At 35.7% G+C, this 19,247-nt stretch overlaps 1 protein-coding gene across 7 annotated transcripts in view; it reads right to left on the bottom strand.

The window, feature by feature from the left end:
• LOC149074142 (uncharacterized) overlaps positions 1-19,247 on the bottom strand; it is a 326,315-nt gene that overhangs the window by 113,445 nt on the left and 193,623 nt on the right. For 6 of the 7 annotated variants that reach the window (XM_089246470.1, XM_089246474.1, XM_089246473.1 and 3 more), the window contains one exon: positions 10,696-10,836. The exons of the other annotated variant lie outside the window; for it this stretch is intronic. In XM_089246470.1, the coding sequence (XP_089102596.1) occupies positions 10,696-10,836 (141 nt within the window). The remainder of the gene's footprint in view (positions 1-10,695; positions 10,837-19,247) is intronic. 7 annotated transcript variants of the gene reach the window in all.

Raw genomic sequence — 19,247 nt, 5'->3', positions numbered from 1 at the left:
AGGGACAATCCTCGAATGAACTGGGTTTGAATCCGACCTGCGCCTGAAAATCATACTTTTTTTCCTCCCGTCTCTTCAAATAGTGCCATCTACCTTCTGAAAGTCGAACTATTTGCAAATGGTCTTTTTTTTTCGTTATTTTTGACGTTTGCAAAATGGTCATAATGACCATTTTATCACGTCATGTTTGAGACATTTTATGACTTCCAAAAAACGTTTTTATTGACGTCAGGCGACAACTTGGGCTTCTGGCTTCCTTTGGAGATACTATTTAAAGGGGAGTTCTCTGCTTGAAGTTGAAAACCTTAAAAAGGCATTGTGCATAGTATATGTATATTTATTTCTAGTGAAATAAATTCATGCGATGTGTTTTATAACAAATCAGAGAAGAATGAAAATATATGAGTGATGAATGGTACAGACTAGTGCAGGGGTTCTCAAACTTTTCCATCCGTGCTGCCCTGTTACTTTAATCAATGCTTACCCGCGGCTCCCCAGAGCAGTTTAACAAAGAATCTCTTTGAAAAACCTTTGGTATGTTCAACAGTGCCCAAAGGTTTTTGTGGACACTTTCTGTTTTTCTGAGATACTATATGTATGTATCTTCAGTTACTTTTAAACTTTCCTCATAATACATGGGCGCCTCAAATGCAAAAGGGACTTCATGAAGATGAGATCCAGTTAACGTTTTCGAAAGTGAACTGTTAGGCAGGAATTTCTGAACAGGTAGAGGGCCTTAGAAAAGTCCCTTTGATGCTCATAAGATGACTCTGCGTAGACCACCTATGTGTTGTTGTGGGAAATAAAGAAACAAATAATGCCCGGAATTCTGCTTTAAAAAGCAATGAGTATATATAGTGCATTTATATTATTTCAGAAATATTCAACGGGTTCTCAAAGTGTGTGTGCTCCTAGCTCATCGCCACCATTTTTTGAGGGACGTCTCAGTGTGTTGGTGTAATGATGCATGCTCATTCAGTTCTTTGTAGTTTGTTTTTTTACATTAGGCCAGGGGGTTCTCAAACTGTGCACCGCGACACCCTGGTGCGCCTCCAATCTTTGTCAGGGGCACCACTGACAAAGGTTTTTCGAAAATATCAGCTCAAACTACCTAAGGCGCCCAAACAAAATGCAATACTTCTTGGAGCTTGAATCCTAGCCATTACTTCATAGGTTCCTGTGCCTAATTTCTTCAAAAGGCACCTTAGTCAATGCTCTTGGTGGCCCTTCAGAATAGAAGAATGAGCATTTTGTGAACAGCATATCCTCATACCCATGAAAGGTATTTCTAGAAGCTATACCGAGAACGACCAATAGCAAGAGAAAAAAGTTACAGCTAGAAGCAGGCAAGATTCTGTCCTTTAATAAAGGTGGGGAAACAGAGGTTGATCTGAACATGCTTCCAGATAAAGAGCTTGAAAGCAATTGTCAAAAATGGTAATGAAAAACCTCCACTTTCTTTTTTTACTTCTTTTAAAGATTGGGTTTGTACTAATCACTGTGAAACTGCAAGAGGTGCAAATATAAATGTAGATTTTTTCCCCTTACTCATCATTTTAGTCAATGAAGGTAGAAAATGAAAGTCAATATTTTTCAAGTTTTTTTAAAGATCCAAAGTCATTATGCCAATGTAGGCAAAATTTCGATTGGGGGAAGCAATCGCTCCCCCGGCTACGCCACTGTTGACAAAATGGACCTGGGTGAATAATTAACCCCTCCTTCAGTAGAAGGTTCATTGCCAACTCTCTTCGTAATTCCAAATGCAAAATAAGATCTGCTTCTCGCAACTCTGAATGAATTTCCAACATGCTATAATGGTCATATGGCAAATCTTTCCCAATGGAATCCAGAGCTGAGGTTTCGATCGAATTCTAGAAAGAATTTTTTTATCCCATGCAATGTTTTTTTTTCTGGATTGCTGATAACTATCTTGCCTTTTCTCAAAACGTTCACGAGTGTTACACTTTTTTCTGCCCTACATGTTTTGAAGAACACGTTTCAGCAGTTTCTAATAATCGTTGTTGGATTGGATTTTGATTGTTTTTGCACAAGGACCATCTAGGTCAAGCTGCGTCAAAACAAATGTCCATATAAAATTAATACAAGGCTTGTTCTTGTCATGCTAAAGGGTAAAAGTATACATGAAACGTAAAACAATGACATAGATTGTAAAAACTATAATTTGTGATATAAACCAATGGCTTTGATGAATTTAGAAATCTGAGATGCATTGCGATGGGCATTTAAAATGTCAAGAAGTGAAAGATGATTATGACCAAAAGCGGTCGTAAAGTAATGACAATGATGTGAACAAGTAAAAGCATGAGCAATGGTCAATGGATTTCGACAATGTGGGCACTCTGGTTGACTCTCTCTTAATAAAAGATAAGATTGCATGAGGCGACTGTGTCTTATAGGCAACCGGGCGAGCAAGACTTCTTCCTTTCGGTTAGTGCTGCAGCTCGAATGCCAATGACCAAGTGTGGGCTTGAGGGCATGTAATTTATTATTAATTTGATTGTTCCAATGATCCTGCCAGTGGCAATGCAGCACTTCTCGGAGGATTGAGAAGTGGCCATTGGCAGGTACCAAAAGGCAACAAGTCAATATTAGTTGTTGTTCGAGCTGCAGTGTCTGCTTTCTCATTGCCCGGTATTCCGACATGGTACCCAGTAAAATTTTACTGTGGTACCGTGATGGATGAGGTAATGTAATTCATGACAAATAGCATGAATGAATGGATGAGTATGAAACTCAGAGGAACAGTAACTGCAATGAGCCGAGAGAGTCACTATAGATGATGCATCGTCGGTGGCATTTGAGCCGTATATGACGGAGAGCCTGAACGATAGCGTACAGTTCCACCAAATAAATTGAGAATGTGTCAGGAAGTTTGAAAGATGTCTCCTCACAGCAGATGTAGGCACAACCAACAAGACCTTGTAACATGGCCTTGTTGGCGCTCGCCTGACCTTTACCCCTTATGTAATGGTAGTGCATGTGTTATGTTTTATTATTGAGTTTGTGTTATGTCTATCATATACTTTATGTTTATAATTATTTTCTGTCGACTAAAAAAACTTTTGTTACTTACGGACGTTTTCAGTGCCGACGTGTCATGAACTGTTTTAGGGGCTATATTTCCATAATCGGGTTTCGTGCCAACTTGGCGAAATTTTTTTCTCGCTAATGTGTGATACTTGCTTATATGTGGCAGCTGTGTTAGAACAGCTCTATGTGACGTCATAGCATCTTGTGATGTCACGAATATGAAGAAAAAGTCGATTTTACAATTAAATGAGAACTAATGAATTGAAATTGATTTTATGGGTAATATGAAACTCACCAAACTTGTTACAGAGATTTTGCCAAGTTGGCAGGAAACCCGATTAGGGAAATATATCCCAGCGATCTAATGACGCCTCTTCGTCAACGCCCTGGGTTCGTCGAGATATCCGTTAACTGGATTCCACCACTTGATCGCTGAATTCCTTGTGTGGTTCTACCGGTGTTCGTGATCTAATATCGCCTCATCAACGCCCTGGGTTCGTCACGATATCTGTCATCTGACTTCTACTGCTTGATCGGTGAAGACCAAGTGTGGTTCTGTCGACGTCCATGATCCGATTCTGCCGCCTCGTCGACGCCTTGGGTTCGTCGCCGAGCTCTATGTGTGACTCTACTGACATCTGTGGTCGAGCATCGTTTCTTGAAGACCATAGCTGAGTGTCACTTCCGCCCTAGTCGTTTCACCATAAGTATACTTTGCGATTTTCCTACTAGTGAAGGGTTTGCCCTTGAATTGATGTCTTAACTAATGTGTTTTAATTTGTAATAATAGAAATAAATAGTTGTTCGAAACTGTTGTGTTCATTGGCAGATAGAGACATACGTTGCAACCTCCACGTCTTCCACTTGAATATAGTTGAGGATTTTATTACTCCATGCAACATCCATATATTGAATATCATTATCTCCTTCGAAAACCTACGCGAAAAAGTCATTGAAAGCACTACACCAGGGGTTCTCAACCAGTGGGGGCTCTGCGGCGACTCAAGGAAAATAAAAATTAGTAAATTTGATAGATAAATAAATGAAAGAGGCCTACAGGTTCTCTCTGCCATAAAAATTATGTACAAAAAAGGGCTCTGCCATAAAAATTATATACTGGATAGGGCTCCATGAGTCAAAAAAGGTTGAGAACCGCGGCACTACACATATACATTGCTCTCTAACCTAGACCCTCCTATCGAGAGGGGGCCAACTGTCCCCTTACATCCATTATTGATGTATCGAAAAAATGATTTTGGGTCAGAGCCAATGTTATCTGCCAGCCTAGATTCAACTTCCTTTTTACTATCCCTTATCACTTTCTTCAACACTCTTCTTTTATCAGTAAACAATGATAGGTCACCTTGTCCACTTTTATACTCTCTGAATGCTCTTTTCTTTTCAAGATAAAGGTTCCGCACGCTATCCATGAACCATAGAGGGTGTGATGTACAAACATGCTTTTTTCGAACAAAGGGTATGATGTCGTGCATAACAGAGGACAGCTTCGAACTAAATTCTTCCCATTGACTTACCACCCCTACTGATTCCAACCGGTCTTTGAAAACTTCCGCTAACCGTCCTCTCAAAACATCAAAGTTAGTTCTTCGAAAACAAGGAACCAGTCTTTTGTTATCAACTTTACCCGAAGAAAAGTTCAGTGAAATCTGACTATACAATGGTCACTAGAAGAAAACTCTTCCCCCACCGAAACATGTTCAACAAGATCCTCAGAACTATTAAGAACTAAATCCAAAATAGCAGTACCCCTAGTGGCTTCTGATACATGCTGATACAAAAAATTTTCGAGCACCAACTTAAGAAAGTCTCTTTCATACTGATCTCTAGATGAAAGGTTCTCCCAATCAATACCTGGGTAATTGAAATCCCCTAGTATGAGAACCCTCTTACGCTTACACATGTAGGAAATTTCATCATGCAATTTGGCGATGTAGTTTTGATCCCTATTCGGAGGATTGTAACAAACCCCAACAATAAGTTTATGACGTCTTTTGTTCTCAAGTTCCACCCATATGGTTTCAATATCACTTCTCTGCACGTTACACTCTCTAGCCTTCAAACAGGATTTCACGTATATCAACACTCCACCTCATTTCCTATCAGATCTATTTCTCAAAAAAGTATCGTATCCTAAGATGTATAAGAAAGATTCATCCCCATCGTTTGCACAAGATTCTGTAATGGCTATAAGATCCAGACCCTCCACAACTATCATAGTTTCTAAAAAGTTTTTCTTATTACCCAAGCTCCTGGCATTTATTAGCACACATTTCAATTTGCCCGGTGATTTAGTGTCAATCAAGAAGCCATCCAAGTGAGAGGTGGGTAATTCCCCGTCAGTACTGTTATGATTATTATTAACTAACCCGCATTCCCGACTACGTGGTCTGGGAGTGAAAAACCTAACCTATACACAGGATTACTTTTCACTTAAAAAAAAGTGTCATCTCAGCTCAGAAGGGGGTTTCCCCCCACCCCAAGGCGAAAAATACAGAGAGAAGAAATAGTGTAATAAATAGTATAATAAATAATCTACTCCTCCAGAAGAAAGTTTTTTTTTAATTTCTAAATCAAAAAAATTACGGCACTTCTTGATATATTTATATTTTTACATTCTCTACAATATCAACAAATGAGAGGCTTTTAAGATAGACATTTTCACATATGGTATTTCAGATTTCAAAACTAATTTGAAAATGAGTGTTTTTAGATATAGCTTGTAGACTTGATAATCACTAGTTTAAAAAAATCACTAAAGACAAGGCTCGAAACACTCATTAGAAAAGTGATTTCTTTGTTTTTGCTGCTGATGCAAGTCTAAAAGTGGTGCTTCTGTTCTCTTCAGTTTCAAGCATTTTTAATGTTTGATCTCGCTTCTTTTACCCATAATTTACCCATTTCATATTTAAAATAAGTGTTTCTTTTTGAGTTCGCTCTTGTTTGATTCAACATACTTTGAGATGACTTCTTTTCCTGGGTCATTCTTAGAATATTTATTCGAAATTCTCAGAAATTTAATAGAGTGATTAAAAACTATGGACAAAATCATTTTTAATTTAAACTATGGAATTAAATTATTTTTGTGATTTAAACTATAGAAATAAAAATTATAGAATAATGATTAAACTATTAGAAATTTGATAGAATGATTCCATTTTCACAAAAAATTCAATCCGAGTACATCTGTTTTCACTCCCTATTTTAACTGATTTGTGATTGCTCCATGTATTTTATTTTCTAGCATCTTCAACAGATTTTCAGTCTCTCGTTTTACTTCCAAGTTTGCTAATTATTCTCTTGATATTCCATTTCCTTTTAAGCCATTCACCAGCATATTTAGTGTTCAATGGAAAATGGTTTCCAGATGAGCATTAATTAAAATTACTTTCTCTAGACCAGTGATTCCCAACACAGGTGATGGAATGTTCCAGGGGGCGGTAGAAACTATTAGTATAACATAGGATCCTATGGGCTAGATTGTGTTGGTGGCGATAGGAGAAAAAAATTCCTGAAGAAGGGGGCAATGGGACAAAAAAAGTTGGGAAACTATGGTCCCCCCAATGCAATCTAACCCATAGGATCCTAAGTTATACCCATAGCTTCTACTGCCCCCTGTAACATTCCATCGTCCCCCAGGGGCGCTAATGCCCAGGCTGGGAATCACTGGTCTAGACCATGGTCGTAGTTGGTTTCACACAAAGGAATGAAAAGATAATTAATTTAACTGTTGCATTTTTGTTATGGGTTCAAAAAAATGGTGCCATCTATCTTCCAAATCAAAAAGGAGAATGAAAATGAAATTTTTTTCTGCAAATTTCAATATATGCCTGTATTGGATGGAAAATTTGCAGAAACCATTGTAACTTCTGATTTATTTCATCTAGCTGGAACACAACTCGGATAATATACAGTAGATATGTGTAAGTTGATGAAGTAAGTGAATAATGAGGATAAGAGCTTTAATGACTAAACTACCTATGTTGTCTCTCGCCATATTACTCATGGTACCAGAGAGGCACCAAAATTATGTCTTGCACCGGTGAGAATTTTGTTTCAAGCCTTCCCTGCTTCTTCACATGATTGCACTGGGAATATTATATTCTTTTTTTTAATAAAGGGACCCATGAAAAATTGTGACCCGAGTGTCTATATAAAATAATGACCTAGGCAAACCACACACATTCCCAGATGTGGAAGCCCCTAGCTGTCGATACAACTGCTCTATCTCAAAGCACTGTAGCCTATGTGTGATGGCCATTAAAAAAAGAGGACAGGTCCAGAGTACTTACTTCATAGGTTTGCTAGATCATCTCGTATTTTATGATGCAGACCAATGTTTCTCATAGTATTCAGATCTTGGATGGGGCGATCATCGTCCTCTGGAATCGGCGATAAACTGTAGACCCCAATACAATTAGCCTTGGTATGCAGAATATGATAATGTGACAAAAATATTCACTGCAGCTGCGAGGGATGCTAGCTTGTTACTGTATTTTCATTATCAGAATGTCTACTACATACCTAAAGGAAAGTTTTGTGAATTTTTGTTGACCTCTGCTTGTTTGCCTAAATAAGCTTTGCTGAAATCTTACATCAAATACCCTTTTCAAACTAACCACGACCATGGTCTAAACAAGGTAATTTTAATTAATGCACAGCTGGAAACCATTTTCCATTGAACACTAAATATGCTGGTGAATAGAGTAAAAGGGAAATGACATATCAAGGGAAAAAATAGAAGAAAATGAATAATAGAAAACTTGGAAGCAAAACGAGAGACTGAAAATCTGTTTAAGATGCTAAAAAATAAAATACATGGAACAATCACAAATCAGTCAAAAATAGGGAGTGAAAACAGATGTACTCAGATTGAATTTTTTGTTAAAATAAATTGGAGTCGATTTTTTTTTGAAAAAAAATAGCTGGAAACAGCAATTGAAGGGTTTTTTTTTTTTTTGTTCTATGGATGAACGGCAATTCGCATAGTTTGACTCAATTTCATATGTTGTTGGAAGCCTAGGTGCCAAATCCTGGGGAGGGGGTCTTCAAGCTAATTCCATTTGCAGCATCAGGAAATAAAATTGCAGGGAGGACAAATGACGTCATCAAAAAGTCAGCTTCTATTGTGACACAACTTCAAAGTTTCTTAAGAGAATTTTGTTTTTGGTGCAAGATGGCGAAGAATTCAAGAATTTTCTGCATTTTTGTAGCAGAATGTAGCAAATGAGGGCAAATTGTCGAAATTGTAGCAGAAGTCGGAAATTGTAGCAGATTTTCCCCCCATGTCTACCAGTTCCAGTCCTGTGATAAGCTTCTTGATCATCTTATTTTAACTTTCCTTGAAGCATGCCAAGCAGTCTTTTCTTGGCTTCCAAATATTTGTTGGGTTTTTTGCAGGGTACGCTGATTTAAATAACCTTGATTTTTTTTAAAAATTGATTTAAATCACAAAATTTAAATTCAATTTTTTCTTTATTTAACTTCAATGATAATGAAGTAAAAGTAACCTAGTATGATATGCATGTTATTAAAATGCGATATAAAGGTCTTGATTAAAAGAAATATAGAAGATGTGTGGTGAATATAGACTTGAACCTAATCCCTAGATACGGTGCAGAAAGATAGCTGTTCAGTCTCAAGATTTTGTGTATGGAAAAATATTGTAAAAAATATAGGAAGCTAAATGCAGATAAAACTGCATCAAGTATTCACAGTACATTACAATGGGGTGCTAAAGTTCCCCTGATAAAAAAAAAATCGAGAGAGAAATTATTTTTTGTTTAAGACTTGAATTCTATGCCAAAATTGCTGATTTAAAATAATAGATGTTGTGCCAACATCAATGCCATTGGACTTGAAATTTTAATACAAAAAGTGGAAAAATCTAGGAGTTTATTTTTTAACAAAATTCATTAAATCTGTGAAGGAATGAAAATGTGTAAATTATTAAACAACAAATCATGCAAGTTGTAAACACATTATAATAAATGCATCCATCAATAGGGAAAAAACAATCTTATCAGTAGAATTTTCTTCATTTAGTTCATGCTGAATGACATTCAGGTTGTACATTCAGCGAATTGAGAAAGTCTCTACATGTGATACTGAGTCACCACCAAACACTTACTTTGAAGGGGAGGGGGCTCATGAATAAAAGCATTCTACAAGAAAAATGTTAATCTATAAAGTTAATTCAGGCTCAACGACCTTTCATGTTACATAAACAAAGATTTTTGGTGTTCATATTTCTTGTTTGTAGTTTGTTCATTGTTTGTTTATTCATTAATGATTAATTAAATTTGAGAGATTGAGTGAACAAATATGCATTCTTAATAAGAAACAAGATTTGTTTTAATTAATAAGCAGTCAATTTTAATAAAAAAAATCAGATTTGAATAAAAAAAATTAATTTTTAAAATTTTTTTTTAACCCTGATTTTTTTGTCTGATGATGTCCCAGATGTTATTCACACACATGGGTTTCTGTTGCGCTACAAGATAGTTGAATTCACTGTCTTCTTTTGAAATACCATTTATTTGGAACTACGCTTTAACTTTGTAAAACTGAATTTCCAGCTTGTCCACCCAAAACGGAGGAATTTTGATACTGACCTCGCCGACTTGCATTTCAAAATTTCCCGCCATATCAGAATTTTGTGTATGAGTCAACATCACTTTCCAGTCGAGTCCTTTTAATCATGCTCTTGGTCACCAATTACTTTTTTGTTGTTTGCGGTTTGTGTCAGTATCATGCCGGAATAAACGAAGAAGTCTCAATTCAACAACTTCATGACTTTATCTCAAACACTCACACAAACTCGTCATGCCTAATAGATTCCTTTAAAAACATTCTGATTGTCATAACCAAACAAAATAGTTATGTATATTTACCATTTTTCACACTCTGAATTACAACATCAATAAATGCTTTTTCCTGTCGAATACATAAAATTCATTATCACACTCTCCTATAAATATATTGGACTTCAATAATTTTTTGGGGTGGAGTTATCTTACCCCCCTCCCCCAAAAAATTCACAATCTTCAGGTGGCAACAAGTGATCCCAGTCATATAATGACAACCAAAAACTATTATAGTGTGATATGAACTTCCCGAAGAAGTATTTAAGAAGAAGTATACGGGAAGTATAGATCCCATGGCCCATGAAAAAGTTAACAATGGTTTCGAAGAATATTTTTTGACTTGCTCTCATGTTTTAATTAAAATATTTAGGATATGCTTTGCTTTTAAATTGTATGCATTCATAATTCAAGATTCACTTGCATGTAAAAAAAATTTGTCAACAGATGGGTTTTTGTAAGTAAAATACTAGTAATAAAAAAGAAACTAAATATCTTTAAAGCAGAATACGCCGAAAACTGTGACGTACATCACAGAACAATCAGGAATAATTTAAAGAAAAGTGTAGAAAACTATTATGAGAACTTTTACAGAAGAACGTTTCCAGTCAAATGAGGGCTCATTGCAGAACAATGCAAAACATTCTGCTTCGACGCTAAATATTATATACATTAAATTGTGACTAAAGTGCTGCATTGCTAAAATTGTGATTTAAATTCCACTGTTTGGTAATTCATGTAGAAAATAAAAATAAAAACTCACATTCGAGTACTTTTTGTCTTGTTTACAACTACTGCCGTTCCACTTGGATCAACATAGTGATCTAGTCCAAAAAAAGCAGCTACTCTGTGCACCAACATTCTATTGTACGAGCTCATTTGGCCAAATTTCTGGGTATGTCTTCTGTAAGTAAAATAATATATATGTGCCAAGGCTTGACAAATTTAAAAAAGAAAAAATTATCAGAAAAACAAGAATGCATAAGAAGCTTCTCATGAGTTTTGGGATAGTTTACTTAGGAAATTACAAAGAGAACCAATGGGGCGAACAAGAATCGAGACTGAGAATATTTTTAATAATTTATACACTACATAGTTGGATAAGCAAAATTTTTTGTGATTCCATAAAATGAAAGCTGGAAATAATTATCAATTTTCAACCCAATTGCATCCGCAAGTGGAATCAGCAATTTTTTTTTCTGTTCCTTATCAGCCATTAACTTTTTATAATATTAATTATAATTTTTTATAATATTTATGATTTGGGGAACGTCAAACGTCTATTCGTATGTTTTTCTGGTAAAGGGAGGTTTTGTTTTTCAATTTGGTAACATAGGTTGAGATTTTGGGTTGATAAAATTTCCCAATAGTTCCAAAACACACACACACACCCCTTTCAATTTTATTTAATAACTTTTCATGTTTGACCACACACTTGGAAATTAACTTGGAAAATGACAAGTTCACAGTAGAACCTATCTCAAAACTGACAGGAACAAAGAAAATTTCAAGATATTGAGTTTTAGAAATGAAGTTTATAAAAAGACAAAATCACAAAAATTTCTATTAAAAGAGAAAACTAAAATAACTAGTACAGTAGAACCCTGATTATCTGGACTAATGGTGAGGAAAGTGGACAAGGATAATTTTTAAAAAAAACTTAAACTGCTGGGAGTAAAAAAAAGATTTAAAATAACTATCCATTATAGGCCTATATATTCACATTATCAATGCAAAACAAATCTAATAAAAAATTCCACTTATTGAAAGATAGCCACACTACTAATATACTGGGTTTCTTTGATGGTAGAAATGCAGGAGTGAGATTATCTGGGCTAATGTTGGGGAAGGTAACCACAGATAACCGAAAAAAAAACATGGTTATCCTTTTCCTTTCAGCCATTCTACCAGAGATGCCATTGACATGCTATAACGCATCAAATACCCGTAATTTCGGAAAAGGACGCATAAGAATTTTGTTCAGGCATACTTCAAGATGCGTTCTTTTCTAGTTCTAAGAAGAAAAAAAGTAGAGAGAAAAACCACCAACTTTTTTCCCCTTTCTTTTTACCATGTATCATGATTGCACGACCTTGAAAAAGTGATTTTACTACTTTGTACACTGTACTATATTGATATACAAACGGGTTGTTGAAGAATAAGATAAGGGATATCTAGTTGTTTCCCTGAATGAGAGGCAAGGGCGTAGCGAGGGGGGGGGGACTTGGGGGTCTGGTCCCTCCCCGAAATGTGAGAAAATGACCAAAAAAAAGGGAAAAAGATGGCCAAATCCATTGTTCTGTCACCTTGGCCCCCCCCCCCCGAAATGAAAGTGGTCCCCCCAGAAACGAAATTTCTGGCTACGTCCCTGATGAGGGGCATGAACGCACGCCAGATCTTTGCCACTGGACTTATCCAGTTGCCAAGATCTTTTCCAGCACAGCTTTGTGGCAGAGTCTGGAGCACTATTTTGTGTCAAAAAAGAAAAAAAAAAAAATTTTACAACATATTTTCCCCGGACAATTGGGTACTTTCGCGATTAACAAATTGTGGTGATTACAGATGAGATGGGGTTGGGAGTTGAAGAAAAGTTTCTGGGTTTTGTTAAGACGGATGAATGTACACATATTAGGTTGAAGGCATGTTTTAAAAGCAATTGAGGGAGCCCCCATGCCATTTCATCTGTTATCTTACACTTGCCATATTATATATACAGGATACAAAAAAAAAAACGAAATGAGAATCTTTTATTGTGAAATATAAAATATACATCGGAGCGAGTCATTTCATTTAACACCTTATTGGTGAGCAAATGGGTTCAATAACTTGTGGACTAGAAGCCAGCATCAGTTTTATTGGGTTGAGTTCAGTCTCTCCGGTGAATTTGATGAAAAAAATACAAAGTAGAAATTTTATGTTGGGGAATATATACAATTAGGGATCACTCGTGCCATCTTGCTTAGCACCTTCCTCAGTGAGCAACATGAATACGACAATATGAGTACTGAAATTTTGGGATTTTTATTCCCCTGCAGATTTTCCCCCTTCCGGTTACGTATTATTATGGTACTTTTGCAGTTATGTGCCGGCATTCAAAGACAGCGTCTATACGGCGTAAATTCTCCTTGTTCCTACAATATTGTGAATGCACATTTTTTTTTTAAATCGTAAAGGATTGGAATGTCCGTTCTAATTGTAAAACTTTTGCGAGATCATGGAAAAAACCGAATCTCTGTAAAAACTCGACCTTGAATATCCAGTTTTTTCTTCTAGCTGCTATGTGGTAGTCACCGTTTCGCATCGTGAAAATCATGGTTGTGTAAGCAGAATTGGCTTTTGGAGGGGCACAAGGATCTGATTCTTCACAGAAAGTTTGGGTCACTAACACTGGAAAACAATTTTAAATTAAAAGATAGTATAAAAGAAATTAAGTTGGCAATTCCTTTGAAAAGACTTCTGGTTGCCACGGCGATCACATACCAACAACATAAATATGTATACATTAAATTTCAAATGCACACATTACCAGTTTGGAGGATAGATGCAGGGCAGCAACTGGCAAGATGGGGGTCTAGTGCCCCGGGCTCTGGACTAGAGGGGGGGCACCAAATTCACCCTTTATAACTGCTTCTTCTACATTACATGGGTGTGCTTGCCCCATTTGAGAAAGTATCTAGTTGCAGCGCTAGACAAATGGCACCACCTACTGAACACAAAACACCAAATGCTGGGCATACACACATAAGCACACTGTTAAGTTTCTCCAACACAAATCTGACAGCTCCCATATTCAGGTGTGAAAATATGTGTCTGTTAAATGGCGACGGATCAGAGTGATGGACCACATCAGTGAGGGGAAAAAATCATTTTACCAGGAAAACCAAAGTATGAATAGGGAATCAGAAGTTAAGTGTCTGAGAGAGAATCGAATTTGTTTTAAATTTGATCAGGAGGTATTGAAAGAAATACTACGATCTTTTTAACAAAATGTAAAATCAATCAGAAGGGAATTCATAGATTCATTTATTAGTAAATATATAAATGTGCATCTCCAACTGTTAATTAGACTCGGTCCTGCTTATAACGTTTTTCAAAAACTGTCATAAAAAACATTGTAAACAGGAAAACACTTTAAACGAGAAATCTTAATGAGAATTACTTATTGTTACAACTATGAAAATAAGTTGTACTAAGTGAAAAAACGTTCTAAATCGGAGGAACGTTATCAGCGGGATCAATTGTATATGTGTTTTAGATTTATTACATGTGAGGAATTCTATACGTTTAAATTCTCAGTGCTAATGAGCTTCTTTGCAAGCTTTTCCTACTAGTAGACAATTAAAGTAAATTACCTTTGGATAGAACATGTTTTTAGAAATGAATTACTCGATTCACAAATATTTCCTCCTACCCAGAACATGGCCCACCACTGAGTTTCAATGAAGAAATATAAGCAGGTGGATCAAAGACCTGGGGCATGCTGGAAGAAAATTCATAGAGATACCGGTGAATTATATGGGGTGCATAACTCAAAAAGGACCCAGATTTTTCTAATAACCTGGGTCCTTGGACACAGGTAAATTAGAGTACAGCGGTGGCATCTCTGATTCTACACAGTTATAAAATGTACTACGAGAATGACACAAACAAGGAATAATGCTGGTCCAGCCAATGAGCCATAGATTATGCAACCACATTCAAAGTTACACCATTCTTGTGCCTTATCTTTCAGTTGCAAAAAAAGCAATATATTTTAACTAACTTCCTGGCATTTCTGGTAATCAGCTGTAAATCTTGAAGTGCAGATTACTCCAAGACAATGCTGATTCTCGTGTATGCATATGGGGGCCGTTATTTCATTCAACATGTTGACATGGGAGATCAGCTCTCAGAATGGGGGGTTCTGCAAAAGAACGAAAGAATCCAGTTTTACGAAATCCTACACATAACAAGCATTGCACAGAAACAAACTTCACGTCAGGTTTCACTACACACACACGCACATTCCAACATGTACCAATTCATTAAAGGTTCCACAGAGGAATATGGACGAAGCACATGTATGGTTTAGTAGTTCTACAAAATCGGAATGTTTGTTTGCATCACAAACCTTCACATAATCTCACATAGCCAATGGAAAGAAAAAAAAACATCAACAGAATAGGAAAGTACTGAATATGAAACTTTTGTAGCACGGTTAATCTACTCATGAATAATCAAGGTTCTACTGTATTGTATATACAGGGTGGTAATGACCGACTGCCCAATAATTATTCGCGTGATTCTTTGTGAAAAAGTAATATCAGAAAGTGTTTTTATGTGACAAATAATTAATGAATTATAATGCATCAAAAACTGATGATATGACTTCATAATCCTGCTAAATTCAACAAATGTATAAATTAACATTTTCGAAGGTATTAATGTTCTGTTAATTCTAAGAGAAAATTAAGAGAGAGAAGACCAGTTTTTTTTCTGTCATGTGTATGTTACACTTTTCAAATTTTTATGTGATTGTTATTACAATTTTTTTTGATTGCAGTTTTTGAGTTCATTCACGAGATTAAAAAAAAGACTGCCCCAAACATTCCAAAATTTTGCAAAGAAATGTTTACTCACAATGCATTAGTAAAATGAACCTCAGATTTATAAATAACCAGTGGGAAGTATTTTTTAAAAACGTTGAATTCAGATTTTTGAAACTTAAAAATTCATAAAATTCTAATTGATAATCAGAAATTGAAGTTCATGGTTTATTTTACTAAGACATGAATAAATATTCCTCTGAAATTTCAGAATTTTTGGTGAAGCAGTTGTTTTTTTTACGTGTTTGGTAATCAGATTTACAGGAGCAGTGTTGCTAAGGGTATCGTCCCAAAAGACTGAAAGCTAGCTAGTGTTGTTCCGATATTTAAAAAAGGTAGTAGAGAAGCTGTGTCCAACTAGCATCCATTGAGTTTGACGAGCTAATCTCTTCAAAATTATCAAAAAGCAACCACTGAAGTGAATAATATATTGTCGGATAATCAGCATGTGCTAAGAAAAGGAAAGTCATGTGTAACTAACCTCCTTTGCTTCTATGGTCACGTGACTAACCCTTTGGATAAGGACAAAAATGTAGATGTTGTTTACCTTGATTTCCAGAAGGCATTCAATCGGGTCCAACATTGTAAACTCTTGAAGCATTTTTACACGAGAATGGGATTGGGGGCAACTGGTTGAATTGGATAGAATCGTGGTTAAGAGATAAGTCACAATGGGTTACGATGAACAGGGAATTCTCTAATTGGACAGGCATCTCAAGTGGAGTTCCTCAAGGAAGTGTCCTTATCCCCATACTCTTTTCACCATTTATCGATAAACTCGATCAAGGTATCAATGGGATTGTTAGCAAATTCACAGATGACATAAAGCTAATGTGGGTAGTTGGGAATCAAAGCGATAGGGGAGTCGCTCCAGACCAACTTAAACAGGATTGGAGCATGGGCAAATGAATGGAGTATGACGTTTAGTGTTCACAAATGCATGGTCACTCATTTTAGTTCAAACAACCCACGTTTCTCTTATGGATGCAACTAGGGTCACAGATTTGGGAATTCTCACTGTCGAGCAGCTTAGGTTTTCTGAACATTGTTCAGCGGTGGTGAAAAAAAACATGAATAGAATGCTCAGTTTCATCCTTAAAAGGGTTTCTTCATGTTCTCTTAGTCATTCTTCCACTTTTTAGAGACAGTTCATGCTGGACTAGATAGAGTACTGTAGGTTTTGGAGACCATACCTACAGAGGGACATGGACTTAGTTGAACGGGTGCAGAGAAGAGCTATGCACCTGCCCTTGTTGGCACATGGGGGCTTGAGTTATGAAGAGAGACTATTTTTTGAAGATGTTTACATTGGAAGAACGCAGTGTCAGGGATATGAATGAACTGTTTAAAATTTTCAACGGGATAGATAGGATGGACCATGAATTATTAATATAGTCCTCCTACCACGAGATGAGATTTGGCTACGGCACGTCATGTCACGTCAAACGGTTCTATTTTATCCTAGAATGACATGCCAATCGTGGAAGCTCAGTCACTGGTGAACTTTTCTCGATGTGCAATCGTTTTACCAAAAAAAATCGAATAAAATCATCTGACGTGACGTGACGTGACATGACACAGCAAAAATTCATCTCGTGGTCGGAGGCCTATACATCATCAATCGACTGCTTTGACATGGAGACACCAGTATAGATTGGTAAGGGACAATTCTAGGTTGTCTTGTCACTGGGAATTTTTCTCTAAAAGGGTTGTTAATAAATGGAATAGCTTACCCCCGGAGGTAGTAAATTGTAACACAATTGACACCTTCAAAAAGAAATACAATAAACATGTTAGGGTAAATCGAGAAGAGATCCATTCTTAGATAAGACAAATATTTTTTATTAGCATTGTATTATATTTTATCATGCATTTATAATATAGTCTTTAGTTTTTATGACTGCATTTTTAATTGGGTTGCTGTAATTTAGAAATATATAACATCCATATTTGCTATTGGCATCTTTTTCTCAGCCACCTCGTTGGGCATTTTGTCTATTGTGGTCTTGTATTTGTATTCATTTTAATATATCAAAAACTATAATTTGAGAGAATCATGTTTTAGGCTTTTTTCTTGTTCACGTTTGCACTATGTATAATTTTTTTTATTTTGAAACAAATTAACCCAACTGACAAAATATTTTGCATTTGATTTTCATTTGAATGAAATATATTTTAGTCATGTTTAAAAAATCGACTTCAGGGGTCACAACACTCCTTGAATGAATAAAATATCGCTAACAATTTTGAGATGCAATTATTTTTTTTTGAGTTGCAATTTGAAAGTTTTGGGAGATTTACATTTTGCATAGAGGAATTTGATCTTAATTCTGTAACACAATTAACTTGGTTAACCCCTTCCGGCACACTACCCTTTAAATTTGGAATTTTAAAAAAAAAAATTGTAGGCAGTCTATTCGAGCATAGAAGAGTACACAATTATAATTTTGTAAAGATTGCACTTACCATTTTAATTTTGAGGGTGTACACAAAGAGGGCACACTTTGAATTCGGGACTCAATTTTAGGCAAGCTTCCAATGTAAAAAGTTAAAACTTATACAGAATAAAGAGGTTAGTATACAACCAACAAAATGTCAAATACATTTTTTTTCCAGAAATATTTTTTATAAACAAAATATTAAAAAAAAATTCTTTTAAATTTGAATTCCATTTCAACACAGGCCAAAAGTATAGATCAGCTTGTGTGGTGCCAGTCTTTATCTAGTGTTGATAAAAAGGTTCAAAGTAATCCCTATACTAATTTTCATTTTATCTATCGTTTATTTTCTCAGTGCTTGAAAATGGATTTTTAGGTGAGCCCAGATAGGGCACACTTAGTTGGAAAGGGTTAACACAATAAGCTTTGTTGAATAAAATTGATCACAGTTACAACAAGCGTAAATGAAGCCTAACAAATACAATTTAAAATTTTTAAGACATCTCATTTACGTTATGAGTGTGTGTATGATACAATACTCAGAACCATATTTAAAAAACAAGCAGTAAAGAGGCAGCTTTCAGTTTGAAAATTGAGAGCTAAGGGGGAAAAGGCACGATTTTTCAGGGAAAATGAAATTAAGAAACAAAATATAAGAGCATCTCGAAAGGGGTGGTAAAATTTCTGTCTAGGGTGACAAGAGCCAGAAGTCCATGTCTGCTAAGGGCCCGGAGCAAAAGCCCTGTAATAAATACGCCCAGAATGTAAAAACTCATCTCAAAAAATGACAATGATTTAGGCTGGAATAAATTTTGAAGTTGTGTCAAAATATTTCTCATAAAAAGGTAAAGTATATTTATTAACATTTTAGCACGATAAATATCAATTGCAGTCAGAAGGAAATCAAAAATATTTATAGCAACATGTATAAATTGGTATAAAAATATGACTCGATGAATAATCAATAAAAAAAATGTGGAAGAAACCACTAACTATATTGAATATGAAAATTCATAAAATAATTAGTTTGATTAGAAGTTGCATAGGGCAACAACGGGTAGCCACAAGTGGCACGCCATGGTATCAGGAGTGGCAAATGAAGGTTTTCAAAAATCCCAGAAATTATATTTATTTAATCAAAGAAATTCTGTCCAATTTTTTATAATTTTCATCTTTTTTTTTATCAATAATAGTCTTGTAGGCTATGCCATGTGTCTTAAATAAGGTTTTTTTTCGATTACTGTTAAAAGGATGCTGAAGAAAATTTCAAAATTTTGCTGCGAAATTAAAAT

Source organism: Pholcus phalangioides, unplaced genomic scaffold (genome assembly GCF_987345545.1).
Source record: "Pholcus phalangioides strain wild (caught in Gottingen) unplaced genomic scaffold, Ppha-v1.0 ptg000017l_1, whole genome shotgun sequence".
Classification (NCBI taxonomy): Eukaryota; Metazoa; Arthropoda; class Arachnida; order Araneae; family Pholcidae; genus Pholcus; species Pholcus phalangioides.
The sequence above is the reverse complement of the archived record's forward strand: the minus strand, read 5'-3'. Positions and strand labels throughout refer to the sequence as shown.